General features: G+C 42.0%; 1 protein-coding gene across 1 annotated transcript in view; it reads right to left on the reverse strand.

Moving 5' to 3' along the window:
• Positions 1 to 11,448, reverse strand: part of T265_10098 (hypothetical protein) — a gene marked incomplete at both ends in the record, with an annotated part of 85,361 nt that overhangs the window by 46,349 nt on the left and 27,564 nt on the right. The window contains one exon of the mRNA XM_009176370.1: positions 458 to 680. Within this exon, the coding sequence (XP_009174634.1) occupies positions 458 to 680 (223 nt within the window). The remainder of the gene's footprint in view (positions 1 to 457; positions 681 to 11,448) is intronic.

The raw sequence follows: 11,448 nt of genomic DNA on the forward strand, positions 1-11,448 counted from the left end.
CCGATTTCTAGTCAGCATTTTTTTTTACTATTTAGTATCGTTTGCCGGCCAATTATGTGAATAACTGTATTTTGCATGGCTACTCTTTAAAATCCAGTCGAATATTTTTTGCGACAGTCGAACTATACGTTCATAGTGATGTTGCAACAACGTGATACACAATTTTCCGACAATTGGAAACTCTGTCTTCAGCTGAGGTAAGTTCACAAGCTTACTGATAGAGACCCCCCGATCGCATGTCTATGTGGACGGTAGTATACTTGCAAGAACGTTTTGGTTACAAGTTTGACGTGAATGACGAATATTAAAATTTAAATTCGATTATTTTCACGAGAAAGCATAGCGTAATATATCATTTGGCTTTGCGTGCCTTAAGGCTCGAAATGCCTCCTTGAACTAGATCAAAACAATTACTCAAGGAACTGATCACATGACGTGTAGAATTACCACGACTTACTAGAACAATCCTTTTGGACAACGTAAGAGAAGCTAAACAACCACGGCAGGCTGATCAATCCAATGAGCAAGGTACTACATCCGATTGTGATCCAAGCAACCTTGGGAGAGAGGAACTTTTGAAACCGCAAGGGGAATAGGATGAGTAGAAATCTTTCCGTTGTCAGAATAACCACTGTCCACACACTCCACATCCTCACTGTGAAGGAGAGGTAAACGCGTATCTGAAAATGAAAGACAATGAAACAGGAAGAGATGGGTTTGAGGACGATTGACTGAAGGAAAGTTCGAATTGTTCGAACAATGCACAAACGTTTTGCAGCCTTCCTTTAATTTGGTGATTAAAATGGCAACTGTAGACTATGGTCGGTAACAAGCGGAATTGTTCTTTTTCCGCTTTCTGCATAGGTTTTATATTCAATATGTAATTGAAAAAGGGTCACAGTGGTCTGAAATGATTTGGTAATCGATCCGGTAAGATTGCCATACCACTCTCGATTCGACAAGGTCTCTCTATTTCGTAGTAAACACAATAGCCGTATGTTGACCGTTTGGTGGGACACCCCGGGGTACTCGAACTGCGGACGGCGAAGTTACATTTGCACACTGCTGATAGCTTCTTGACAACGGTTCTGCAAAACGTTGAATTTTATTTTTCTAACTGGGATTATGACACGCATAAAGATGTCTCCTCGGCCACATAAAAGCTTTGTGAAATAATTATGGCGCTTCTTACCTAGGTTGCTATTTTCTACAGGCTTATTTTCCTGAAATGTAACATACCTGCCCTCGGATAGGACCACAATTTTGACCTTGTTCGTGATAACTAATACACAAGGAGTGCACAGATTCGCGACTAATCAAAGCTGGATTACAAACATTCAACCGGGCAATTCGAAAGTGCTAGTAAATTTGGGCACAATTTTATCATATTAAAATCACCACCGTGTTCCACTCAACATGCATATGAAGAACACCACACACGAATGTACACTGCTAGGGAGCTCCGATAAGAACCAACTTCGCGCTTAATGTTGTCTTTTCTGACGTGGACTCGCCTGAACAACAGGATAACCGTTTAAACGAGAGTTATGTGAACGGGAATCTAGGTGATTCATAATGCGAGTTTGCCGAAATTAACGTTTTTGTAATTTCTTCTTCTGATCGATTAGAATACAGGGGCTTGAGACAATTAAAACAAGCGATCAATACAAGTAGAGCTGGGCCACACTGTATATCGCGGGTGAAAATCTAAAGTGATCGACGGTTTTGAGTAGCCCGCAGTCATGTAAACAGAGTTTCAAAGTCTCAGTAAGCGCATGGAAGCTACCTGCGCTCAAAGATTGCAGTTAGTTAGGCGACGCGTTTCAACTGTGGCCAGGCAGTGATATCGAACAACGATTATTACACCGGGAGGTGCTCGCTACAATATTCAAAAAGCATTGTTAGAGTTTTCAACCGCTACATTCCAAGTGTAACTCGCACTTACTGAGTTGTCCTTTGTGCTTTTCAAGGATAATTTCAACGCGCAGAGCATGCTAGTTTACTTTTCCAGGTATTTTTGTACGGCATAAAACATTAGGCGCACAATGAGACAGTTATATACGGGAATCTACGTCATATACGTCATCATCCTCTACGTTATCGCCATCAACATCACCGTCAGCATCTTTTTGGTAGATACCTGGAACCAGTCAACAACAACATAAATAACACTGGAACTTGCCTTCTGCGGGTTTACGGAACTTCACAGTAGTATATGTATCAATAGATAAAATGGGCCTCAAAAAGTGATCCAATTAACAAAACGGGTCGGGGAGGCCAAATATTCACTTAGTGTTAAATTAGTGCGGAATTAATGTAGGCGACTCTAATCCCCTGTTTGCAAACTGCGTACGGACAATTTGGATACATTGCCCCTTTACATTCAGGCACATGATCCATATTCATAAAGGGCGCGTTGGCGAAACGTCTCCCTATACCGGAGCTTGGGCGTTGAATACCAGGCAACAATTTGGATACATTTCCCCACTACATTCGGGCACATGATCCATATTCGTAAAGGGAGCGTTGGCGAAACGTCACATCATACCGGAGCTTGGGCGTTGAATACCAGGCTGCTAGTCGATAGGGCAAATTCACGATAGAACTAGGACACGAAGCTTATCGATTCAACTTCCAAAAGGACCGTGAATCTCAGATTTCTTTCGAACTGATAAGACTAGTAGGATCCGTTTTAGATTTCTACATAACCGTAAGAATAACATCAACTTCCTAAATTATAAAAATTCTTATGAGGCGGGTTCATAGTCGAGGTGGTGCCCAAAAACATCACGCGTAAGATAACAGAAGTTCCCTCGTTACAAGGACCTGTTCAACACTGAAGCCTTACTTCCATACAGCCAAAATTTTTCCAGAAACTTATTATCAAGAGAACTGGTAGTTGAATAAGCAAGGTACATTCATCCAGAAATGACTAAGCCCCCAGACGCTCATTTGGACACTCCGGAAAACTTCCTGTAGGTTCTTGCACGCGTGTTTATCCTCGAATACAGAGTGCACATTATGTTCAAAAACTTCCGAAGGCTTTCTTGTTGATGAAGCCTGTTGGGGACAACGTACACTTAGATGAGTCAAATGCGCTTCAAAAATCCGGGAATACCGAAATTAAAGATATCCTTGCATCTGACGGAGTGTGAAGATTTGGTAGGAAACACCTACCAGACTGGAAGACCGCTTACTGCTGTCGAGTCGACGCTTCACGGGTCATCGTATGTATACGGGGCGAAAGTGACGCTAAGAGTTTCGTTACGATTGTGAATATCCCAGTTTGTTTTCCTTTTTTGATTTCTATTATATTAACCCCTTGTTTGGTTGACAGTGTATTCATTTTCCAAATGGAGGGGCGAATAAACGCTTACTGTGTACTTCACCCTAGCCACAAACAATGCGAGAAGAAGGTTTTTTGGACTAAAAGCCTTTGAGAGGCCATACGCATTCATTATTATATCAGCCCCTTGTAACGGGGGGGGGCGTAAGATTAAAGTGCATTTTGAAAACATGACCGAGAGGCAGAAATTGACCACACAAATTGCTCGAGGTTTTCCACCCAGCGATCAAGGCGGTAGGGCATGGCGGGCCATGTGATCAAAGTGTGTTTGTGTAGCCACCTGGGGACCCCAGGTGGCTAAAAGTATCCGAGCACGTACTAGGGCCCGGCATTCTTTTGATTACCCTATGAATCCATACATTCGAGTATAGCATTTAATGAAGTAAACCAAATTGCAATTCATTTTGATTTGAAGTTGGTTTTGTCCGGTCCATGAGAGACTACGATTCGATTCTTGCTTTTGAGTATAGGGGGGTTTGCCATTTGGATACATCCGTCAAACTTTTTCTGAGTCAACATTTTATTGTTTCTCGCCCACCATGGGTATGAGCAAATGGTCTTTACATCTCAAATAAGTCTACTGTAGCCTAGAAAGATGTGAACACAAACAGAACTTTAGGGTTGTCAGAAAACTACCGAGGGTCTGAGATCAACCATTTTCTCTTCGACATGTTGAAATACGGTTCTAGGTAAACTGTCTCGTTCACATATTGCAATCCTGTATTTTGTAATCAAATGAAAGGAGTGGCTCCAAGTATGGGTAGCCAAACGTTCGCTAGTATCACTGAACAAGTACTGATTTCTCAAAAAATGCAGCACGCAGAACACACCGAGGTGAAAATTGTCTGTTTGTGACTTTGTTAGCTATTTCGATAGCCAAAGCCTTATTCAAATGTAAGAAACGGGAGAAACTTGTTAGCCAAACGTTCGCTAGGCTAGTTGAACAAGTACTGATTTCTCAAAAAATGCAGCACGCAGAACACACCGAGGTGAAAATTGTCTGTTTGTGACTTTGTTAGCTATTTCGATAGCCAAAGCCTTATTCAAATGTAAGAAACGGGAGAAACTTGTTGTTCTATTTGCATGACACTCAAAAACTGGTGCATCGGAATAAAGATTTTCATACCAACGTCTGTTTTTGACTAGAACTAGAAATAATCGAACCGACCGCACATATAAAATGCATCACTCTGAATGGCTTCTGCGTGGGAGTGCAGCCCCCACAGAAGACGTTACTGCTTGAAAGATGACTCCGCTAAACAGTCATACCACCTGCAAGGATATCTGGAAACAAGTCGAAAAAAATAAATTTATACAACCCACACATCTTGGTTGAATAGTGACTATTTTTTCCTTCAAAGAGTATTTGCTGAAGACTACGATGGTGAGATATCGATTTGCTGGAACATCAGCGTTGTTAAATCCGTGGAAATAGGATGCCTTTGGTCATACGGATTTGCTTGTGTCCCACTGTAATCTTGCCACAAACTCATCCGTAACGAGTCCACTGTCTGATATACAAGCAACTATCCCCGTGGTTGGTGAATTTGCTCCTGGTGAAATTCCAGTTAACGAAAGAGAGAAGACCAACTCTGCTCCGATTTGCTGTGTAGAATGACCCATTAAAATCGCCTATTTGAAGGTTTTGTTGGATTTCCGATAAAACCCATTTCAGAATAGACGCTCCGCATTTTTCACAGGATAGCACAAGCATGAATGATTTTTAGAAAACGTGACTTTGCATAACGTCCAGCTGAACGCGGTGAATAAAAACGGTGTTGTATCAATTTTTCCGCTGTTGAACGGTTGAGCCGCTTACTACGATACTTTAATGAGTACATACCAACAAACCCAAGACATCTGTGAAGCTTTGGGCTGGTGGATCATCCATTGATTATGATTATAGGTGTATCATGCAATGCAAATTATGTCTGTTGGCAGATTCATCCGGCTCGAGCGAAAACTCCAGATTCGCAAGAAGACTCGCAAAGGGTACTGTGGATAGTCTACACCAATCAATTCCTGTGAGAGGAACCGGACATGTGAGTTGGCGTAGAATACAGTAATGACAAGGAAAGCTGGCCCATTTCATCGGATATCCCATTAGTTAAAGAACGAAAGACTTTCTTTCAGTGACTGTGGAAGACAAAGCAACGAATGTACGCTGAGCTGAAGAGCTATAATGTACATTTAGTGATGCTAGATGGAGTATAAAGACTAGATTAAGTTATCTGAATACACATTACTCACATTACTGCTATCAAAACAAACTCTTTTGCAATCGCTTGATAGGCCAACGGAGATGGTGGCCTTTTCAGTCAACTATTCACTAACGTTTCATTAGCATGGAAAAGACTTTTGAAAGTGGGAAAATGAAGATTAAAGTGCAATCGCTCGACAGGCCAACGGAGATGGTGGCCTTTTCAGTCAACCATTCACTAACGTTTCATTAGCATGGAAAAGACTTTTGAAAGTAGGAAAATGAAGATTAAAGTGCGGTATAAATGATGAAACTTTCGAAAAATACTTTCTAGTCGGCTGTGGTCACAGTTTGAGGAAAGTAGATGTTCGAGTGATGAAGAATGCACGTCGTGTGTTACGCTGTGCTAGTCAAATTGTTTGATCTGGGCTACTAGGTCGTACCAACGTAACGCCTTTTTGATAATGCTACAGTAAATTTTACCTACTTGCAAAAATCCTGCCTGCAGGTAGCTGGTATTTCTTCAAAACTAAATGTAATTTTAAGACGATAAAATTATGTTTTAGTTTGTAATCCACTACTCATAAGATTGATGCAAACTCTTTGGGGAGTTTTCAGCAACCTTACGAGTAGTGCATTACAAATATATATATGTATCGCGATATCTCGAATATCGTAGCGACTGAAACATGAGGTGACCTGTTGCAGCACATTCAGTTTCCCGAGGATATCACAAACGAGAGATTCAGCTGGGTTTCAGGTGAGTCTTCCACAAAACCAAATTAGTTTGCAAATGAGTGTATTTAACTATTTTTAGTGTTGTTTTCCTAAAACTACAAAGACCACTCTTCAGCAGTAAGCACATTAGTCAAGTTCAGATGATGAGACAAGATTTTACTTGAAACACAAATTTCCGCAAGGCAGGATAATCCGATGCCACTCTTTTCCGTATGCGTTTCCGTTCTCAAGCAAATTCTTCAACTGACCACGCGTAGTCAGTCGACTGCGATATCTGCATCAATTTTTGAATTTCCCTCCATCTGGAGCAATCTACAGGTATCTGCAGCTTTGTCCTTCGAGAATATTCTCCGCTTGAAAAACAGTTTATCTCAGTCACAAGACCAACACCCGAAGCTGCATGCTGAGAACCTTTTTCGTCAAGATTCCACGACACTGTCGTGTAAACCACTTTAGAGTAAAGTAAGAACAGTGTTACAATTTACAAATGAGTAGTAATTTACTACAAAGTCACTAAAAATTCTACCTGAATCCGAGCGCTTAATGAAAGTTATAGACATACATACATTTCATAATCTGACGTGGCTTTACAGGTTTGCTCTTTTTCCACTCGGGATACTTGGTGCATTCCTTTCAACCCCGTGTTTATCATTGCTTGGTCTAGAACTTGTCATTTGTTGTACTACAACTTTCTTGGTCTCTTTAGGTGGACTTTTCCGTTTATCATTGTCTAGAACTTGTCATTTGTTGTACTACAACTTTCTTGGTCTCTTTAGGTGGACTTTTCCAACTAGAAAAATATCATTCTTGTCTTAGAAATTTTTGTTTTTTATTCAGTCGAATGGAACCAACTGGCTGCTAAAAAACTTTTAGATTCTAGCACTCACCTGCCAACATTGGCAGGTGAACTTTGTGAAGCTGGGACAAAATCCAGAAGATTCCACTCACTATATTTTCAAATAAACTGTCAAACTACTGATAAATCTCTCCCGGAACTGATTTGCAGAGGCAACCGACATCATTCCAATCATGCACATTGCTACCCTGAAAACATCCAGACAGAAGACGTGCATTCGGAAAAAGAATTATGAAAAAACTCGCTTGTTTCTTCCTTGAGTTGATGTAATCGTCCTCCCCTTGAGGCAATTGCCCACCCAAAGGGAAGACTTTAGTCTGTTCGGTAGATCATCTGCCTAAATATCCAATATCTTTTATCCCCGTAGATTATGTCGGTTGGTATTTTTTCTAGTTGTCTGACATGCCACTAATTCCGATGCACTTTTGTTCACCAAGTTTGGTTTTCCAACCACGACAATGTGAAATCCGTTTGGGTGTGTATTTAGCTGAGATTTATTTGCAGTGCACAAGATAGACCTTTTACTCACTTATGCTAACTGCCGGTGGGCTCATTGCTCGATGGCTTGGTTTCATGACATTAAAGCGATTTACTTGTTTTGGACGTATAAACTGGTTTTAATAGAATGACAAGCAAACTTTTTCCCTCTCAGAACGACAGTTGTCAGTGGGTTTGACTCTGTTCCTGTTGTGACTAGTTAAATGAGCCCTCGCCAGTCTAGCTCCTGTGGATAAGTACTTCACCGGAGCATTCTGTACACTTTTTCACATCTTAAGTAAATGCGGGATATCGTCTCACAAAAACTTTGAAGTCGGGGTCTTGTGGTGGGTTACAAAAGTGTCTATCGTTTCCACCTCCCCAGAATGAGTTTCCCATTAGCTGCCACACACTGTTGCGCCTAAATGGTCTACGCTCTCCAAATACCGATAGTGGTCCATGTACTTCAATACATATGCTTTAGTGATCATCATGTCCCAGTTAGTGAGTAAGAACTACCTGGGCCGACGGTACATGCAATTACGGATTATGCACAAAAATGACTGCAGAGCTTTGTATAGCTATATAGTATGTGAACTTTATTTAGAAAGTATATCTACACCACTTATTTAGTACTCCAACTAACTATCATGTGTGGACAGCTTTCCACATCGATCGGTACCAAACAGTACATTTTGTATTTGTCACGTGATTATCTACCTACATTCAGACTCATATTTTCAATACAAGTTAAGCGAAGTAAATACAAATCGGGATGGGCGACAGCTTGCGTGGTATCTTTTACCGTCTGAAAAATGGTGAACCTAATTTTATTCCACGAATGTAGAACTCGTAGTTGAAATAATGAAATGTTTGCCATGTTCTGAAAGGTCTTTGGAACCTTATCATGAGAATTTCAGAACATTGGTCATTAGTACCAAATAACGGAGTCATCAGCCCTAAGTGCTGGGCCTACAAGGAGAGAGTTATTACTGAGATGGGGAGAGCGGGAAGAAAAAGTATGTGAAAGAGAAGGAAGGGAGGCGTCAGCAGTAGCCTGTTTTCGTTTACCCACCCTGCTGTATGCAGCAGGTAAGGCGACCCGGCTGATGGCACCACGTGACGGCCGATGTGGCATGAAAGTATTGTTAGTCATGAATGTCATGGTTGTACGAGGGCTGGGATGCTGCCATGGGGCCCACACCTCGACAGGAGGACGATTAGGGTCCTCAACCAAAGCCTTTGTCTCAACTCAAAAGCCTAACCACAAGCCAGCGGTGTTTGGCGGGAAATGCAAATGTACTACCACGGAACAAGTCGCCACATGTTTTAACCCCCAATCTGGAGGGGAGGAGACTATGTTCTTCAGACCTCTAACCGTCGAGCAACCTAGTATGAGAGACTCTGTGAGTGTCGCGGGAACAGCCCCAGTATAGCTCAACGGACCGCTGAAGTGCGCGAACCGTCACACCACGGCAAGGTCCAGTCACTTCGTGACGGCCACGAAGCATCGGTGTTGAACATTGATGTCATGCTATCGACGATGATGATCAGTACCAAATAACGGTTTCGGTGGATATCTTAAAACGTGCATTAGCCTTCAGTTCTCTCTTTCAATGTCGTCTAACACACAGTTTGAAGGTTAGATAGCTAGTCCTTTACTGACAAATCTAGCGTTGTCGATGTTCTTAGTCTACTTGTCAAGTCAATGCAGTGTGCCACGTGAAATACGAGGTTCACAGCCTCTAACGGAGAGCTATAGACTTTCTATGAGGCGGCGCTGGACAAAACCTACGTGGGCGTACACTACCCTACACATCTCAAAACAACTTTCAACCCCTTGGAAGGTATCCCAATTACAAATTGTCTTCCCATGTAAGTCCGCTTGGAGAGGAGAGCACATTCGGTCTACTGTTTTGCCGAATAAACACAGGAATACACGCATCTACATCTGTCCTGTTCATCATCAACCAGAGAGATGGAATTTTTATTTTCGTTAGATGCTTGATTTTTTCACAATTTCTCAATTGAATATTTCACACATGGTGTTCGTCCCTGCCAACTCAAAAGAACAAATTGGGTGCTACTGGACTGGTGACGCAATTTGACTGTTATTTTAGCCAACCACCTGAAGTGAACTGACGTTTCAATTCATTTTAGTTAAGTGATGGAATTCACATCGTAAGAGCATTATCACGCCATTGACACACTCATTACCATCAATCATAATGCGATTTCATTAGCGGAATACACGTAGAAATGAAATCTGTACAGATGCACAATCACCAAGTAGGAGTTTCTTTGCATGATCCAGTCTTCATATCAGGCGAAACAATGGTTTTCCTCATTCGACATTGAGACAGGCCTTGGGGGCTTGCTTAGACTGAGTCTTTGTGATATCTGCTGGAAATCTATACCGAGACGTCACCAGCTTGTTCCCAAAAAAGTTCTTCATGAGCTGCAATCTCACCCTCAGCTTGAAGATGTTAGGCAGAAGGCTTCTGGACTTCGTTGGGTAGCTGCAGGATGCCCTGTACTATTCGCTCGCCCGATGCTGGACGTCTTCAATATTCCCAGTAGACCCTTCGATTGCATACAGTAGTTTAACCGAGGCTGTAAGTGTGCGCAACTCAGAAAGGTAAAGACAACCGTGGTTGACCAGTGCCACGTTAGGCTTGAACGTATCATCTGCGATTTTTACCGCACCAAGACTTTTGTCTCCATATCTATGTCATTACACAACTCTGGGTTGTGACAACAAGCTGCCGGTTGTCCAACGTAACGGAAAAGATTGTTCTGTTGATTTTCTGACCACGATGACCATCGTAGCTGTGATCGGGGCGGACGTGGCGACCAGATAAGATAACTAAGTCAAAGCATAAACAAGAAGGGCCCCAATACTGTCGCTTGCAGGGCCTCCATTACGTGCTGAAGCCACTGGACCACAATGTTTCCTCCCAAAAAAATCACTTTGATCGATAGCACAACCTAGTCAGTCATACTGTATGCCCATATGTACTACAGTATAGACTATACTCTGCCATAGGTTTCTATGCATACATAAGAAGACGTTTGGTGTAATCAAGGTCCCTTGTACAGTCTCCTAGTAACCAAGTCAGTGACGTGTATCAGATTCGTAATGCAGAAATGTCCTGGGACAACTCCTTGGTATCCGTCTGTGTGAATCATTCCTTGTATTGAGGAGATTTTTGGAGAACCAAGTGATTCATTCGGCAAGAGTGCCTATAACCATGCCAGTTTGGAGATACACGCCTTTTGGAGCTTGGGTCTTAATTCATTAGCCCTCTTCCAACTTTATGTGATGTGATAGTGAACGCGATGAATTCAACCGAATGCTCAAAGATAGCCTTTGCACTTGGCCACAATCAGCTTGGCATGCAAACTTGAAATATTCACTCCTGCTGATCTTGTAAATTAGTTGTTGTATCCTCTCTGGAGAACTCCAAAGACCATACCGACATCCGAAAAGTATTCTCCATTTGAATCTGTCCAGTGGAGTATGTAGGGTTGGACGATGCCTCGTCCACCATATCGAGGCATTGAGTTTGATGCAAATGACCTTTTGAGAGAAGGCTTGTAACCCTACATCACCCTGTTCAAGCCGAAACTCTTGCCCTACTCTTGCCGCACAGCAACAGCGGCAATTAAATAATTGAGGATTTCACAAAACTTTTATTAGGTTGTTTGTAGTAGCAGCTTACGTGCATTTCACCTTTTTTATCCCACAAGCACTAAACTCTTCTGTTCTGATTAAGCAACTGGGTCTGGTCAGAATTGTCCTGAGATCATCAGGTGCAGATCAAGCTATGG

Source organism: Opisthorchis viverrini (genome assembly GCF_000715545.1).
Source record: "Opisthorchis viverrini unplaced genomic scaffold opera_v5_330, whole genome shotgun sequence".
In the NCBI taxonomy this organism is placed as follows: domain Eukaryota; kingdom Metazoa; phylum Platyhelminthes; class Trematoda; order Opisthorchiida; family Opisthorchiidae; genus Opisthorchis; species Opisthorchis viverrini.